Here is a 19,131-nt window from a genome sequence, read left to right on the forward strand (position 1 = left end):
AAACTTGGCTGGAAGAAGGGCAGGATTGGCTGATGCAGATACCGGGGTTTAGGTGTTTTAAAAGGAATAGGGGGAGTAGCATCACTGGTCAGGGATAGTATCATGGTTATAGAAAGGGAGGACGCTGCAGAGGGAGTGTCCACTGAGTCTGTGTGGGCGGAAGTCAGAAATAGGAAGGGATCAATTACTGTGCTGCAAGTAGTCTAACGACCCCCAAATAGCCGTCGGGACACCGAGGAACAGATAAGCAGGCAGATTTTAGAATGGCGCATGAAATACAGGGTTGTAGTTATGGGTGATATCAATTTCCCTCATATTGACCGGCACCTCCTGACTGCAAGGGGGATAGATGGGGCTGAATTTGTCAGGTGTGTTCAAGAAGGATTCCTGACACAGTATATCGACTGGCAGACGAGAGGAGAGGCCATACTGGATCTAGTTCTGGGTAATGAACCTGGTCAGGTGGCAGACCTCTTGGTGGGGGAGCATTTTGGTGAGAATGACCACAACTCCCTTAGCTTCAGCATAGCTATGGAAAAGGATAAAAACATAAAAAAATAGGCAAGTGTTTAACTGGGGAAGAGCTAACTATGAGGGGATGAGGCAGGAACTAGCGAGAGTAAATTGGAAACAGATGTTCAAGGGTGAAAGCACAGAAGTAATGTGGAAGAAGTTCAGGGTCAACTTGTGCTGGGTTCAGGACAGGTTTGTCCCACTGAGACAAGGGAAAAATGGTAGGAAAAGGGAACCGTAGCTGACGAAACACGTGAGACAACTCGTCAAGAGGAAGAAGGAAGCATATGTTAGAAATAAGAAGCAGGAAGCAGGAGGGGCTCATGAGAAATATAGGGTAGCCAGGAAGGAGCTTAAGAAAGGACTTAGGAGAGCTCGAAGGGGGCATGAGAAGGCCTTGGCATGTAGGATTAAAGAGAACCCTAAGGCGTTCTATGCGTATGCGAAGAACAGAAGGATGACAAGAATGAAGGTGGGGCCATTAAAGGATAAAGGTGGCAACATGTGCCTGGAGGCGGAGGAGGTTGGGGAGGTCCTAAATGAATACTTTGCTTCAGTATTCACGTGAAAAGGACCTTGATCAGGGTGAGGTCGAAATAGAACAGGCTGTGTGCTGGACAATGTGAAGATTAAGGAAGAGGTAGTGTTGGATCTTCTTAAAAACATCAAGATTGATAAGTCCCCAGGGCCAGACATGATATACCCCAGGTTGCTGTGAGAAGTGAGAGAAGAGATTGCTGGAGCAGTAGCTATGATCTTTGAATCCTCTTTGGCTACAGGGGAGGTGCCGGAGGATTGGAGAATGGCAAATGTAGTTCCCTTGTTTAAAAAAGGTAATAGAGGGAATCCTGGGAACTATAGACCAGTGAGTCTTATGTTGGTGGTCTGCAAACTATTGGAAAGGATTCTTAAGGATAGGATCTACGAGCATTTGGAGAAGTACAGTCTACTCAAGGATAGTCAACATGGCTTTGTGAAGGGAAGGTCTTGCCTCACGAGCCTAATTGAGTTTTTTGAAGAGGTAACAAAAGAAATTGATGAGGGTAGGGCGGTAGATGTGGTCTACATGGATTTTAGCAAGGCATTTGACAAGGTCCCCCACGAGAGACTCATCCAGAAAATCATGAGGCATGGGATCAGTGGAACCTTGGCTGTTTGGATAAAAAAATTGGCTTACAGGAAGAAAGCAGAGGGTAGTAGTGGAAGGAAAGTATTCTGCCTGGAGGTCGGTGACTAGTGGAGTACCGTAGTGATCTGTCCTGGGGCCCCTGCTCTTTGTGATTTTTATAAATGACCTGGATGAAGAGGCCGAAGGATGGGTAAGTTTGCAGATGACACAAAGATTGGAGGAGTTGTGGATGGAGCTGTAGGTTGTCGAAGGTTACAAGAGGATATGGACAGGATGCAGAGTTGGGCAGAAAAGTGAGGATCCTGACCCGGATCTGGGCCGTACCCTCCAAATATCTGGACCTGCCTCTTGGTTTTTTGCACTACCTTACTTTCCATTTTTCTATTTTCTATTTATGATTTATAACTTAAATTTTTAATATTTACTAATTTTTACTATTTTAAATATTTTTTAATATTTAATATTTGTAATCCAGGGAGTGGGAAGCACAGAATCAAATATCGCTGTGATGATTGTACTTTCTAGTATCAATTGTTTGGCGACAATAAAGTATAAAGTATAAAAAAAAGTGGCATATGGAATTCAATCTGGATAAGTGTCAGGTGATGCATTTTGGAAAGACAAACCAGAAGGCTGAGTACAGGGTTACTGGTCGGCTACCTAAGTGTGGATGAACAGAGGGACCTTGGGGTTCAAATCCATACATCCCTCAAGGTCGCTGCACAGGTTGATAAGATAGTTAAGAAGGTCTATGGGATGCTAGGCTTCATTAATAGGCGGATTGAGTTCAAGAGTAGAGAGGTCATGTTGCAACTCTACAAATCTCTGGTGAGACCACACTTAGAGTATTGTGCTCAGTTCTGGTCACCTCATTATAGGAAGGATGTGGAAGTTATGGAGAGGGTGCAGAGGAGATTTACCAGGATGTTGCCTGGATTGGAAAACAAGTCTTATGAGGCAAGGTTAGCAGAGCTGGGACTTTTCTCTTTGGAACATAGAATGATGAGAGGGGACTTGATAGAGGTCTACAAGATTATAAGAGGCATAGATAGGGTGGATAGCCAGCACCTGTTTCCCAGGGCACGAATAGCAAACACCAGAGGGCATATGTACAAAGTTAAGGGAGGGAAGTTTAGAGGAGACATCGGGGGTACTTTTTTTTTTAAAACACAGAGGGTTGTGGGTGCCTGGAATGACTTGCCAGGGATGGTGGTGGAGGCTAAAACATTAGGGGTATTTAAGAGCCTCTTGGACAGGCACATGGATGAAAGAAAAATAGAGGGTTTCGAGGTAGTGTGAGTTTAGTACTTTTTATAAGGAACATATGGGTCGACACAACATCGAGGGCCAAAGGGCCTGTACTGTGCTGTAGTATTCTAGTGTCTAAGTGTCTAGTATATTGAACGAATTTAGCAGTAGTTTGAAGCAAATGAAATTGCAGATCAAAAACAAGTACAAGTATGCTGAGTGCAATAGGTTTGCTTAGAAGTTCAGCAGATCAAACCAAACCAGCCGAAATATGCTTTGCTGATATCATAAACGTAATGCATGAACATTTAAACCCGAAACCACTGTTGGTTGCAGAACGCTTTAGTTTCATTAGCAGAATCAAAAGGAAGGAAAGTCCATTTCAGCTTACATGGCTCAACTGAAGAAATTGTCATAGCATTGTCAGTTCAGTGATGGGCTTAATGATGCACTGAGAGATCATTTAGTTTGTGGAATCTTACAAGAAAGCATTCAAAAATGGCTACTAACTGAAGCACAAATCACATTTAAAAGGGCAGTTCAAATCACTGTAATAACGGAAACAGCCGAAGACACAAATGAGTTGCAGTCGAGAATGAAAGTGAACGTGAACAGAATTGCAATATCTAAACAGAAAGCTACTCAGCCAAACAAATTATGTTAGCGTTGGGGGCTCACATACACCAGACCAATGCAGGGTTAAAGGCAAAATTTGAAGAAAATTCAACAAAGTTGGATACATACAAAGTGCATTTCGGCAGGCAAAAATAAATAGACTGCATATGCAAGAAAAAAAGATAAAAAGTCAAGTCTCAGTTTCAAAAAAGAGCACTAACCTGCATGCTTGTCGATGAAAAATCTAATAATGATGAGAGTGACACCAGATTGGGTAGCCTTGAGATTTACAATGTGAAAACCAACAAGGGACAAGCAAAATAGCTTACATCAGAAGTGAACAGCAATTTAATTAAAATGGAATTAGCTGCTGGCTTTGCTGTTTGTCATTCCACAAGATCAGTTTGAACAGTATTTCAAGATACTGAAGAGAAGCCTGCATTTATCCAACTAAGAACCTATACTGGAGAAAAGATAACTCCTGTGGGAATGACATTTGTAACAGTGAAATACAACAACCAACAAGTCACATTGGGCTTCTGCGTAGTAAAAACAGGAGGGCCAGCATTGTGGGGCCGAGATTGACTGAGACAACAACAACTTGATTGAAGATCCAATCGCATTTATATGCCACATCTCTTGCAAAACTAAAAGCAAAATAAAAAAGGTACCGGATGATGTCACAGTTGTGTTCAAAGACGGCACTGGAAAACTCAAACATATCAAGGGTAAAATAGTGTTAAATGAAAATGTCACACCCAAGGCCTGTCTTGTTCCTTATACCATGCTGATAAAGTAGCCAGTTAGCTAGATCGCATGGGGAGGCTGAAGGAATTCTTTCCAAGGTTGAGTGAAACCCATGAGTGTAGCCAAGAAGAATGGTGCATTGAGATCAATGGTCCAGGATCCATGGCAATTTGAAAGTCACTATCAACCAAGTACTGAAAGTAGATTACTACCTTCTGCCCAGGATTGAGGATATCTTTGCAAAACCATTTGGAGGGAAATACTTCAGCAAAGTGCACTTAGTTGAAGCACACTTAACAGAAGGAGATAGAAGAGGAGACAAAGTGTTTCGCACCATAAACACTCACAAAAGGCTTTATCCCAATAATAGGCTGTTTCTTGGAGTAGTATCTACACCTGCACGCTGACAGAATGCTATGGACCAGGTGCTGCCAGGCTGCCCAGGCACTCAAGAGTTACCTGGATGACATCATCGTTACTGGTGAGGATGACAAGGAGCATCTCCAAAATCTCAAGGCAGTGATAAAAAGATTAGAAGCTTGTGAAGCTTGCCTGTGACAGCTCCCCTTATGGTACAGATGCATTCCTATCACGTTATGAACGATACAAGTGAATGGCCATTGCCTTTCCATCACGTTCCACTCCAGAGAAAAATTACACACAGGTTGACCGACAGGCCTCAAGTCTGGTTTGGGATGTAAAATGTTTCAACTAGCGCTTGTATTGGAGAGAGTTTACCCTCATTACTACCATCAGCCACCAGCATCCAGTTTCATTCCACAGAAAGATGTTCCACTAACAGCAGCAGAACTGCAGAGAAGGGCTGTTTCTTGGAGGACATAATTATCAGGTCGAATTCAAGAGGACTAATCATGGAAATGCTGATAGATTGTCCAATTTACACTTGGAAAAGGAGATATCAGAAAAAAAATTACAGAAGACGACATTCTTCCTGACATAATCTTCCTAATGTAAACTGAAAGTCTCTCTATCACAGCAGAGGTGATACAAAGGAAAACCAGTTAAAAAATCTACACTGTCTATAGGCCACCCAAGATGGCTGGAATGTGCGGAATCCCAGTTCCCCCATTTTTACCAGCACTGGGATGATCTTGCCCCTGACGGGGGTTGTTTTATGTTGTGATTGAGAGTTGTTTTACCATCCAAGATGAGAGCTAAAGTGTTAGAGGCGCTACATACCAATCATCTAGGTTTGGTCAAAATGAAGTGCTGGCTCAAAGCTTTGTCAGGTGGCCTAGGATTGATCAGCTGGTCAAGCAGCTTGCCATGCACTGTCCTGGATGCCAACGTGTCTAGAATATGCCAAGAGCAGCACCTCTCCGTCTCTGGGAATGGCCTGGCAGAGGAATCATGTGGATTTTGCCAGACCATTCATGGGCACAAATATCTTGGTAGCAGTGAATACAGCTACAAAGTGGCCAGAAGTGTTCCCATTAGTCTCCAATACAGTCTTGCACAATGCTGATGTGTTGAGAAGCCTCTTCTCAAGGACTGGTGTTCAAGAACACTTTGTCAGTGACAACAGACCACAGTTTGTTATGGAACAGTTTCAGTCATATCTGAAAACAAATGGAACAAGGCATATCGGCACCACACCACCCAGCCACAAATGGTTTGTCCATTGTCTAAAGAATACACTGTAAGCAATGTCAGCAGAACACACTACACTGACACTGAGTCAGAAGCCTGCCAATTTCCTCTTTGCATTATCGCAATACAGTACACACCACAACCAGCTATGCTGTTCCTGGTTCATCCCTAGCGCTCATGCTTGGATCTTCTCAAACCCAATCTCAGAAGTAGCATGCAGAACAAACTGAGGGCTTTTTCACTACTGGACAAACAGTACCAGCAACAGGCTGCAGAGATGATCAAAAGTGAGTACTTGGAAAGAATAAGGACAGAACTGGACCACACCCTTACACAGTAGAGACCGAGTTCTGATATCATCCGGAGGTGACATATTAATAGTTGAGGAGAGCAGAATCAATTGTTAGAGAAGAAAGGCATCCAGAGCTGTGAGAACCACGTCCAGCAGTCCCAGTCATCATCCGCAAACACCACGGAGGAGGCCTCAGAGCACAAGATCGTTTCACAGCTACAAGTCTCAGCTGCTAAGCAAAGTGACCCCCTTGTCAGGAAATATATATCATGACTAGTGAACAAATTACATATTTGAGCTGAGATGCATTTTATATTGAGTTGGAGTTTATAGCTAAGAAGGGAGGAATGTAGTGTATTTATTATTTAAGTAATACTGTAAATATATTGTTTGATTATGCATTCTATGATTACATAATTCATTATGGGTTATATGTGAGCACCTCACTGAAAGAAAAAGAAAGAAAAACAAAATACATAAATATCCCGGCTTCTGGATTTTTCTTACCAATAGTTTCTGGAGTTACAAAAGTTAACAAATACACTCATTTAGTTCCTGTGCTGCAGGTCCTCATATATGGCAGCGACTTCTTCAGTGCATGAGTCATTATTGCACACATCTCCTTCAGCACCCTTGCTATAGGGTAGCTAGACTAGTCTCAAATTATCTAGTCTTCTAAAATAATAAATACTATTACCAAACAACAGGAATTCTGCAGATGCTGGAAATTCAAGCAACACACATAAAAGTTGCTGGTGAACGCAGCAGGCCAGGCAGCACCTCTTCCTAGAGATGCTGCCTGGCCGGCTGCGTTCACCAGCAACTTTTATGTGTGTTGCTTGAATTTCCAGCATCTGCAGAATTCCTGTTTGGGTTAGGGTTAACCCTAACCCTAACCCTAATGCGTTCACCAGCAACTTTTATGTGTAATACTATTACCACACTGGCATGGAAAGCTTCTTCAGCTGTCCGTAACTGACGGAATTTGCATAGTGCTAAAATTTAAGGTAAAGTCTTCAGGAAAATATTGATTCACTGTTTTAGCAACATCGCCAGAGTTTAATCTGCTGAGACTCAACTTTAAAAACTTTAAAAACTGAGTCAATGACTAGTGTTTGAGGTAACTGTGTAAATTACTAGAGCTTTCTAACCTGACTGGTGAGCGAAGGATTTCCCACAGATGTCACAAGATACTGGTAACCTCCTCTTCTTTCCTTTTGGCGCATCATATGCATCTTCTCTGTCCTTTTCTAAATCCTTTTGGGAAGTTCCAGTCTCTCCACATTCCTGACAGTTAACAGCTTTAACCAAACCAATTTTGCGACAGCGGGTGAGGTGTAGGTCAAGACGACATTTAAACATGAAAGTCTTGCCACATGCGGTGCAGCACAAGTCCTGCTTTCCTCGGAGTTTACACTTTGGTTTCATCTCATCTGCTGGATCACTGCTTCCTGCCTTAACATGTTCCGTGTTGGCAGGGTGCTCTCCATCTTCTTCACCCCCCTCTTCCTGATCCATTGGGTATTCTTTCTGATCCTCCTCCACATCACATATTGCTTCTTTGAATAGTCCTGAAAGATAAACAAATAATTTTACTCATACCTTTATAATGTCACTTTCAGTGACAATTCTTTCGGTTGCTAAACATGAATATGACAAGCTTGTTTTCAAACTATTTTCAAAAATTTGTAAAATTAATTTCCTGTTTTTTCTCTTTATAAAGTCAACAGAAAACTTTTCGAAATAACCAAAAGTTTAAACTTCCTTGTACAACTTTGCTAAACATTTATTTTTAATAAGTTGTTGTGAGTTACGGACTGGAGATCAGTACCTCAGATCTGAACTTCGGACTGATCTAATTTCATGAAAAGTTTCCTATTTTTCATGCCTGTAAATGAATTTCGACTGCATTAATGCAGTTAAAATATAGAAAGCTATTTTGAATTTGGAGCTAAATTTGAGGATCCATTGAATATACTGGAATATAAGGAGTGGGGGAGGGGGGAGGGAGGGAAGGAGAGAGAGAAAGAGAGAGAGAGAGATATGAACTGTACTTCTACAAATGAGGGCACTTTGCATTCTGATAAATTACATTCACCAAAGAGCTAATGGATTTTACAGAAATCCCTCACTTCCAAATCCAAGGGAACTTGTACGAAATTTGACACAAATTCTAACTATATTCTAGAATTAGATAGTGTTCTATAAATGTAATTTCACAATGCTAAATGAGCATATCCTGAGCAGTTCACATTGTCAGCAGTTTTGGACCCCTTATCTAAGAAAGGATGTGCTGACATTGTAGAAGGTCCAAAGGAGTTTCACAAGAATGATGCCAGGAATGAAAGGGTTAACCTATGTGGAGCGTTTGATGGCCCTGGACATGTACTCGCTGGAGTTTTGAAGAATTAGAGGGGATCTCTTTGAACCTAATTGAATATTGAAAGGACTAGATAGAGTGGATGTGGAGAAGATCTTTCCAATAGTGAACGAGTTTCAGATCAAAGAACACAACTTCAGAAAACAAGGATGTCCCCTAGGTACAGAGATGAGGAAGAATTTCTGTAGCCAGAGGGTGGTGAATCTGTGGAATTCATTGCCACAAACAGATGTAAAGGTCAAGTCATTAGATACATTAAAAGCAAAGACTGATAGGTGCTTGATTGATAAGGTTACAGGGTAGAAGACAGAATGAGGTTGAGGGTTAATAAATTAACCACGAAGGAATGGTGGAGACAACTCAATGGCCCAACTGGCCAAATTCTGCTCAAAAGTCATATGGGAATTACTGGTTAGCTCCTGAGACCTAGGTTTGAATTTAAAAAAAGATATTACTATTTCATTTCTCTAACAGCTGTTTGAGCTGGAAGGTTGAGTAAGCAGAGGGAAAGGCTATTTTCATCTTCATGGTAGCCATCAACCTGCAATATTGATCACTTCTCTCTCCCATATATTACAACAACAGTTCTCTAGTATGCATTAAACCATTGCAGATTCATCCATGACAGGCCGAAAATTTGTCGTGGTTATAGTCCAGGACTCAGGAAAAATTAAGGAAGCAGGTGATTCTGAATTACGTTAAAGTCAAAGCAATGGTACCAGTTAGATCTCCAATTTTTGTAAGAATATAAATAACTTTCTCCGAATCATGACCCAGCTTGAGAAGCTAAGTGAAATTGTGTATTTAAATTATCTGTAAAAGTGTAAAACAAGTAAATGTAGCGTAAAACGGCACACACACACGTAAAAAACACATATATACACGCACAAATGTGCGCGCGCACACACACAAACACACACCCCCCCCCAACCCTTCTTTGTAGTTACCTGCATTTTCCATGGTCTTCATTACCAATTCAAGGGACGGATAAGATTCACTGACCATATGCAAGAGTTTACAGAATACCAAAGCAGGAATGAGTCGCTCATCTAGAATTTTACCCAGAATACTTTCTAATGACTGACCAGCAGTATCCTTGAAACAACAGCTCTTCAAAATCTGACAGTGAGAAGAAATATAAACATGCAAATGATTCAAGAGAATTTATAAAATAAAGCTTTAGTAGTGCACCTTTACAATCAATCCAGTATACATCCTTAACATGCCACAAGGTCTGAATATTTGGGAGATCGATATAACCCATGACTACTCAGCTCCCTGAATTAGGCTCGCCAGTACCTTTGTGTAAATCATGGTGGAGACCTTTTTTAAAACCCCATTTTATTGCACTGTGAGCTGGAATTGATAGCCAGTAAACTGTATTCTGTGGATACTGTAACCATATGCATACAATACACCAGCTACTTCAGACTTTTATATTTGAAAGAGGTGGAAATGTATCGTTGTTCATCATTTACTGCACTGTGTCCTAGTTCTGTCCAACTTTTCCACATGCTGCCACCCAGATGACGGACTTGAATTTAAGTCCTCGAAAGTGAATGAAAGTGATAGAAGAGCCAGAATCTCTCACTAACAATGACGTGGTGCATGGGCATAAAATAGAAAATGCAGGAAATCCGGTGTCATTCTGACTACCATTTTTTGCATGATGCAGGAACTTTTACTTAATGTAACCTATTACTGTGGTAGAGTAAGAGCCCAAACAAGAATAAAACAAAACATACACCTGCTTTTAGAAGTAGGAAGTCTGGCAAAGTACAGAAATTTAAAAATATGCTTGACATTATACACAATTAATAAACATACAATAACATACGTATAATTTTATTTTTCACAAATACTCTTCTAATGGTGCTGGCAACTTTACTTACACCAATCAATACCCACGATAGAACAGTAAAAAACAAGGACAGGCTGCTTGACCGACTACACTGAACACAATGCTGAAATTTATGAAATCTCTTTTGCCTTAACATAATCCATATGACTACAGGATACACCACTAAAGTACTTAATTCTTGTGACAGTATAGGAAACTTCACATATACCTACTCAATACCTGCAAAGATGAAGGGACACTCACTTAAAACACTCATTAACATTGAGGTTGTAGAGACATTCAACTAAAGCATTAAGCAAATATGCAATTTAATACAAAATTTTGTACAATCCTAATTCCACTTAGACAATGATAGAGATCTCATAAATCATAATGTTTCCACTAACAATCTTGGCCAATAACTCTTGATAAGCCACTTATAATGATCCAGTTTTTCCTTTGATTCAAACTAAATCTAGCAAAAACACTCTTATTTAAATGAATAGGTGAATTTGATTGCCATGAGAAAAACCTCTTCTATTTAACTAAGCTTAAATATTTTAACTGTCTTTTGGTGTGTTTTTTAAATACATATTTTTAAATGAAAATTATTCTAATTAATATTGCTTCTCCAGCACCCCACCCCATGATTTTCAAGTGCTTCTGATGCTTGTATCAGCCTTCCTGTGAGTAAAACCAGCTACTGGTGCCAGACAGCACGACACTTCATGGAAGTGTTGGAAGACTGCTGCTGAACAAAACACTGTATCCAAGTCCAAACATCCAATAGTCAATCACTGCTAATCTTGGGGCAATGGAAGATCTGCCCGCTTCTCTTACAAAATAACATGCAAGGTTCAGGTTTGTTCTCAATTTTTGCTCCACAAAGATGCCTGCATATGAAGTAGCAGTAGTGGGTCCTGATAAAGAAAGCTTTTCACAAAAAGGGAAAATTTCAATCAAAAGGAACAAAGTTTGTGCAGAAATGAACTGAATGAAACAAAATAACACTACAAATTTCATCTTGCACTCATTGGTATGTAACAAGGGAAAACAATAATCAATTATCAACTTGGGAGGATCTGCACACATCAGTTTCAGGAGCCCCCCACTTTCCGAACATTCTCTTTAACACATTTTGCTTTTACGAAAGACCTACATTAGTACCTGCTTTCGTTAACCGAAAGAGGATTTTCGCTTTTCCGAAAAAAGACGCTCGCTTTAAACTTGTGTTTACCCCGAGAAAGACTACCATGACCATGAAGCCTTGCACGGGCAGGTGTGTGTGCATGCGTGTATGTGCGCATGGGTGACATGTGAATGCGTGTACATGTGCATGCGTGACATACGCGTGTGTGTACGTGCAAATGCATGACGTGCGCATGCATGTAGGTGCCGAATTTTTTTTTTCGACAGATCGATTTTGGCTCAACCTTCCTGATTCTGTTAAGTGAAACTACACTGTACATACATTATTTCTACTTTATATAGGCTGTGTATTTATCATACCATTCCTGCTTTTACTATATGTTAGTGTTATTTTAGGTTTTATGTGCTATTTGGTATGATTTGGGAGGTTATTTTCTTGGGTCTGGGCACACTCAAAAAATGTTCCCATATAAATTAATGGTAATTGCTTCTTCGCTTTATGCCATGTCGGCTTACGAACGGTTTCATAGGAACGGTCTACCTTCAGATAGCAGGGGAAACCTGTTACAGCATTACAAAACTGTTTGACAATTATTTACTACATTTCTTTTTAAATCAGTTTTTCTCACTCTGGTCTGCTGTGTCCATGCTGAATAAATACACTGTTTATGTAAAGTTGTTTTACAAGTTACACCCCATTGCTAGTGATACCCTGTATGCTTCAGCTTTGCACTTTCTAACCTACTTCACCTAGCCCTACTTCTCAAACAAACTAACTAAACTCTTACTAACTCTTCCTTCAGTTAGTCCTGACGAAGGGTCTCGGCCTGAAACGTCGACTGTACCTCTTCCTAGAGATGCTGCCTGGCCTACTGCGTTCACCAGCAACTTTGATGTGTGTTTCTCAAACTGTCGCTTTTGGTACTTAACTAAGAAAATAATATAAAAACACTGTATCAAAGAAGTTCACTATCAACCATATCATTCCTTGCTCATCATATTTCATCTGAAATTAGAGAGGGGCATAAATCCACCTCCGCAATTTGAAAAAAAAGTGATAAATTTGAGCTAGTCAGTGGTTCAACGTTTATTAAGGCAAGGAAAAGGCTTGCATCAATGTAGTGAAAGTGTGGAAATGAACTACCTCGATTGTCTCAGTGGGAAGATTTTCTACACCAGGTACCAAACAATCCAGCAGAGGACTGATATCTTCAATCGTATTGATGATCAACTGTCTATGTCTTTTTATAATATTGAAGGCTTTACTTTCCTCATCACTCACTGAGGGGAGAAAAAGAACAGAAAGAAACATTATTCCACAACTAAATACTCAAAAATTCTAACAAACCACAGAAGAGTTAATTTTTAGATTGTTAGCTTTCTACAGAACATTTCTAATTATTGCTTTTGGAGATACAGTAACACAAAGAAGAAATGCTCAATTAAAAGCTTGAGCATTACGTTTGTCAATGTCCTCAATTTTAACTGGCACATGCAAAAGAACCTCCAACTCTGTCCAAACTCCTGCTACTCTTACAAATATACAGCAGTTATTATAACCTGATTGGCACAATGATATCCACCAACAATCGTATTAAGATGCTATCACAACTTGTCTATCTACAGGCAAAATAGCTTCTTAGGCGTTCACTAATAGATTTAAAACACAATCTCAAAGCGATTCATACTGTTTGCTTCAGCTCCCAAAGTATAGCTAATGTAAATGAAGTGGAAGAAGGGTGCAACAGTAACTGCATGGTTACAACTCAATCTACTGAAAAGATAGAATATTATTCCTCACTCATTTACAAAAATACAACTAAGTCTTTGACTGTCCTGCCTTATTATTTTCTTTCATGTTGATGAATAATTTCGAAATGATTATTAAAACCATACTGCTGGTAAACAGGTTCTACTATGCAAACTTCCAAAAACAAACGATTTTCAGATGCTTTTATCACTAACAAAGAATTCCCATTATAACACCAACATAATCATGATACTTTTAACATTCCAGTCAACAACTGTAACACTAATTACATCAATCTCAAGGCATCAGCTCCTCAGATAACAGAATAATGAAGGTCTCAGAGCTGCCAATTCTAACATCAAATCTGCTACTTATTTTAAAAATATATGCTAATTCTAGTACTGCTACATGAAAGCCTCACCTGATAAAATGAGTTGGAGACCATCTGGTTCTTTTTGGAGTTCATCCAGCAGAGTGCTAAGCTTTGGCACATCCTCTTTCATTCGGATGAGCACTTTCCAAAGAGTGAGTGCTGCAAGTGTTCGTTTTTCTAATACTGCTCCCATCAAATTACTTATGCAGTCCACCACATCTTTCTCTTTAATAAGATCATGAATTCTCTGTCAAAGGAAAAAATACTGAAGATTAAATTATTTTAATTTATGCAAGGTACATTATCAACATGCACTTTTAACAGTGAAGTTGCGGTACTTACAAGGAATTTTGATTGGCTGCTTTGTATCATACCATAGCAACCAAAGCAACAAAAAAATTGGCACTGCACAGAAGGATTTACTTGCCTAGCATTTAATGATTAGGGGAAAAAAACCTGTCAATTTTACTGCTGTTGCTCACCAACTGTATTTCACTCCTAGGGACTTGAAAACTATCCATTAATAACAATAAAAGTGAAACAGCGTGTTTGTGTCAAAATGGTACAAACCAATGGTAATATATAACAGTAGTTCATTTTTTTTAAAATAACAGAACTTCGATTGAAAACATGGAAACAATAAAAAGAGTTCACCAGATTGTTTGCTGGAATGGCAATTTGTCCCATGGGGGAGATTAAGCAGAATGGCTCATATTCTTAGGGATTGGGAAGTGATTGCACCGAAATAAACAACATTCTAAAAGGGTTTGATAGGGCAGATCAAAGGTGAAGTTTCGCTTGCTAGTCTGTCTAGAACAAGGGGTCAGTCAGTCTGAAAATGAGGTCAGACATTCAAGACAGAGATGAAAAGAGATGTCTTCACACCCTTTACGTCTTGGGAATCCTCCACCCAGGGGTTCATAGAAAACAGTCCCTGGTATATTAAAAACAAATATTGATAGATTTTGGATGGTAAGAAAATTATGGGTTATGAGGTTAGCACAGCAATGTTTGCACTGAGATAAAATTCAACTAAAATCTGACAGAAGGCAGAACAAGTATTTAGAAACATAGAAAATAGGTGCAGGAGTAGGCTATTCGGCCCTTCGAGCCTGCACCGCCATTTATTACGATCATGGCTGATCATCCAACTCAGAACCCCGCCCCAGCCTTCCCTCCATACCCCCTGATCCCCGTAGCCACAAGGGCCGTATCTAACTCCCTCTTAAATATAGCCAATGAACTGGCCTCCACTGTTTCCTGTGGCAGAAAATTCCACAGATTCACCACTCTCTGTGTGAAGAAGTTTTTCCTAATCTCGGTCCTAAAAGGCTTCCCCTTTATCCTCAAACTGTGGCCCCTTGTTCTGGACTTCCTCAACATCGGGAACAATCTTCCGGCATGTAGCCTGTCCAATCCCTTTAGGATTTTATACATTTCAATCAGATCCCCCCTCAATCTTCTAAATTCCAACGAGTACAAGCCAGTTCATCCAGTCTTTCTTCATATGAAAGTCCTACCATCCCAGGAATCAATGTGGTGAACCTTCTTTGTACTCCCTCTATGGCAAGGATATCTTTCCTCAGATTAGGGGACCAAAACTGCACACAGTACTCCAGGTGTGGTCTCACCAAGGCCTTGTACAACTGCAGTAGTACCTCCCTGCTCCTGTACTCGAATCCTCTCGCTATAAATGCCAGCATACCATTCGCCTTTTTCACCACCTGCTGTACCTGCATGCCCACTTTCAATGACTGGTGTATAATGACACCCAGGTCTCGTTGCACCTCCCCTTTTCCTAATCGGCCACCATTCAGATAATAATCTCTTTTCCTATTTTTGCCACCAAAGTGGATAACTTCACATTTATCCACATTAAATTGCATCTGCCATGAATTTGCCCACTCACCCAACCTATCCAAGTCACTCTGCATCCTCTTAGCATCCTCCTCACAGCTAACACTGCCGTCCAGCTTCGTGTCATCCGCAAACTTGGAGATGCTGCATTTAATTCCCTCATCCAAGTCATTAATATATATTGTAAACAACTGGGGTCCCAGCACTGAGCCTTGCGGTACCCCACTAGTCACCGCCTGCCATTCTGAAAAGGTCCCGTTTATTCCCACTCTTTGCTTCCTGTCTGCTAACCAATTCTCCATCCACATCAATACCTTACCCTCAATACCGTGTGCTTTAAGTTTGCACACTAATCTCCTGTGTGGGACCTTGTCAAAAGCCTTTTGAAAATCCAAATATACCACATCCACTGGTTCTCCCCTATCCACTCTACTAGTTACATCCTCAAAAAATTCTATGAGATTCGTCAGACATGATTTTCCTTTCACAAATCCATGCTGACTTTGTCCGATGATTTCACCGTTTTCCAAATGTGCTGTTATCACAACTTTGATAACTGACTCCAGCAGTTTCCCCACCACTGACGTTAGGCTAACCGGTCTATAATTCCCTGGTTTCTCTCTCCCTCCTTTTTTAAAAAGTGGGGTTACATTAGCCACCCTCCAATCCTCAGGAACTAGTCCAGAATCTAACGAGTTTTGAAAAATTATCACTAATGCATCCACTATTTCTTGGGCTACTTCCTTAAGCACTCGAGGATGCAGACCATCTGGCCCTGGGGATTTATCTGCCTTCAATCCCTTCAATTTACCTAACACCACTTCCCTACTAACATGTATTTCGCTCAGTTTCTCCATCTCACTGGACCCTCTGTCCCCTACTATTTCTGGAAAATTATTTATGTCCTCCTTAGTGAAGACAGAACCAAAGTAATTATTCAATTGGTCTGCCATGTCCTTACTCCCCATAATCAATTCACCTGTTTCTGTCTGTAGGGGACCTACATTTGTCTTTACCAGTCTTTTCCTTTTTACATATCTATAAAAGCTTCTAATTATTTCTCTATATTCTCATAAAATCTTGTTCAGGCATTACAGAAAAGAGCATTTGGAAATGTTGAGTTGACAGTAGATGTGATGATCAAAAACATACAAAAGAACATCCTATAAGTATACTTACAACGAAATTACTTTAAAAACACACAAACACAGTAATAGCAGAAGCACCTGATACAATGATCAGTTTCTCAATGTCTGCTTGAACATAGATATAGTTGATCAATACTGGAACAAAGCAAACAGGACATGACAATAAGAGAAGTCAAATGTAGAGGAAACATAACAAGCCATAGCAGGAAAACTAAATACATTCAAATCAATCCTTTGACAAGACATTGAAAATCCAAGCCAAAATAGACTCAGAGTCATAGAAAAGTATAGCACAGAAACAGGCTCTTTAGCCCGTGTAGTCCATGCCAAACTATTTAGACTGCCAACTTCCATCGACATTGAATTGAACTGACTTTATTTCTTACTTCTTACACACACAAAATGCTGGTGGAACATAGCAGGCCAGTCAGCATCCATAGGAAGAAGCACAGTTGATGTTTCAGGCCAAGACCCTTCGTCAGGACTAACTGAAAGAAGAGATAGTAAGAGATTTGAAAGTGGGGGGGGGAGGGGGGGGAGAGCCGAAATGATAGGAGAAGACAGGAGGGGGAGGGATGGAGCAAAAGAGCTGAAAAGTTGATTGGCAAAAGGGATACAAGGCTAGAGAAGGGAGACGATCATGGGACAGGAGGCGTAGGGAGAAAGAAATGGGGAGGGGAGCACCAGAGGAAGATGGACAGCAGGCAAGGAGTTACTGTGAGAGGGCCAGAGAGAGAAAGAGAGGGAGAAAAAAAAAGAGGATAAAAAGGGAAAAAAAAATAAACAAATAAGGGATGGGGTAAGAACGAGAGGAGGGACATTAACGGAAGTTAGAGAAGTCAATGTTCATGCCATCAAGTTGGAGGCTACCCAGATGAAATATAAGGTGTTGTTCCTTCAACCTGAGTATGGCTTTGTCTTAATAGTAGAGGAGGCCATGGATAGACATATCAGAATGGGAATGGGACACGGAATTAAAATGTGTGGCCACTGGGAGATCCTGCTTTCTCTGGCAGACAGAGTGTAGGTGTTCAGCAAAACCATCTCCCAGTCTGCGTCGGGCCTCGCCGATATATAGAAGGCCACATCGGGAGCACCGGACACAGTATATCACACCAGTCACCTCACAGGTGAACTGTCGCCTCACCTGGAAGGACTGCCTGGGGCCCTGAATGGTGGTGAGGGAGGAAGTGTAAGGGCATGTGTAGCACTTGTTCCGCTTACAAGGATACGTGCTGGGAGGGAGGGAGGTAGGAAGGGATGGGGGGGGTGAGCGAATGGACAAGGGAGTCGCATAGGGAGCGATCCCTGTGGAAAGCAGAAAGGGAGGGGAGGGAAGGATGTGCTTTATGGTGGGATCCCGTTGGAGGTGGCAGAAGTTACGGAGAATTACATGTTGGACCCAGAGGCTGGTGGGGTGGCAGGTTAGGACAAGGGGAACCCTACCCCTAGTGGGGTGGCAGGAGGATGGGGTCAGAGTAGATGTGCGTGAAATAGGAGAGATGCATTTGAGAGCAGAGTTGATGGTGGAGGAAGGGAACCCCCTTTCTTTAAAAAAGGATGACATCTCCTTCATCCTGGAATGAAAGGCCTCATCCTAAGAGCAGATATGGCAGAGACAGAGGAATTGCGAGAAGGGGATGGCAGTTTTGCAGGAGACAGGGTGGGAAGAGGAATAGTCCAGGTAGCTGTGAGAGTCCGTAGGCTTATAGTAACCAAAGAAACCATAGAAACTACAGCACAGAATACAGGCCTTTTGGCCCTTCTTGGCTGTGCCGAACCATTTTCTGCCTAGTCCCACTGACCTGCACACGGACCATATCCCTCCATACACTTCCCATCCATGTATCTGTCCAATTTATTCTTAAATGTTACAAAAGAACCCGCATTTACCACCTCGTCTGGCAGCTCATTCCAAACTCCCACCACTCTCTGTGTGAAGAAGCCCCCACTAATGTTCCCTTTAAACTTTTACCCCCTCACCCTTAACCCATGTCCTCTGGTTTTTTTCTCCCCTTGCTCAGTGGAAAAAGCCTGCTTGCATTCACTCTATCTATACCCATCATAATTTTATAAGACCATAAGACAAAGGAGCGGAAGCAGGCCATTCGGCCCATCGAGTCTGCTCCGCCATTTTATCATGAGCTGATCCATTTTATCCTATTTAGTCCCACTGCCCCGCCTTCTCACCATAACCTTTGATGCCCTGGCTACTCAGATACCTATCAATCTCTGCCTTAAAGACACCCAATGACTTGGCCTCCACTGCTGCCCAAGGCAACAAATTCCATAGATTCACCACCCTCTGACTAAAAAAATTTTTTCGCATTTCTCTTCTGAAAGGGCACCCTTCAATCCTGAAGTCATGCCCTCTCGTACTAGACTCCCCCATCATGGGAAACAACTTTGCCACATCCACTCTGTCCATGCCTTTTGACATTCGAAATGTTTCTATGAGGTCTCCCCTCATTCTTCTAAA

General features: G+C 41.2%; 1 protein-coding gene across 3 annotated transcripts in view; it reads right to left on the reverse strand.

The window, feature by feature from the left end:
• Positions 1-19,131, reverse strand: part of zbtb40 (zinc finger and BTB domain containing 40) — a 113,957-nt gene that overhangs the window by 39,874 nt on the left and 54,952 nt on the right. For all 3 annotated transcript variants that reach the window (XM_063033298.1, XM_063033296.1, XM_063033297.1), the window contains exons 8-11: positions 13,696-13,894; positions 12,669-12,805; positions 9,483-9,654; positions 7,307-7,726 (exon numbers count right to left, since the gene is read on the reverse strand). In XM_063033298.1, the coding sequence (XP_062889368.1) occupies positions 7,307-7,726; positions 9,483-9,654; positions 12,669-12,805; positions 13,696-13,894 (928 nt within the window). The remainder of the gene's footprint in view (positions 1-7,306; positions 7,727-9,482; positions 9,655-12,668; positions 12,806-13,695; positions 13,895-19,131) is intronic.

Source organism: Mobula hypostoma, chromosome 25 (genome assembly GCF_963921235.1).
Source record: "Mobula hypostoma chromosome 25, sMobHyp1.1, whole genome shotgun sequence".
Classification (NCBI taxonomy): Eukaryota; Metazoa; Chordata; class Chondrichthyes; order Myliobatiformes; family Myliobatidae; genus Mobula; species Mobula hypostoma.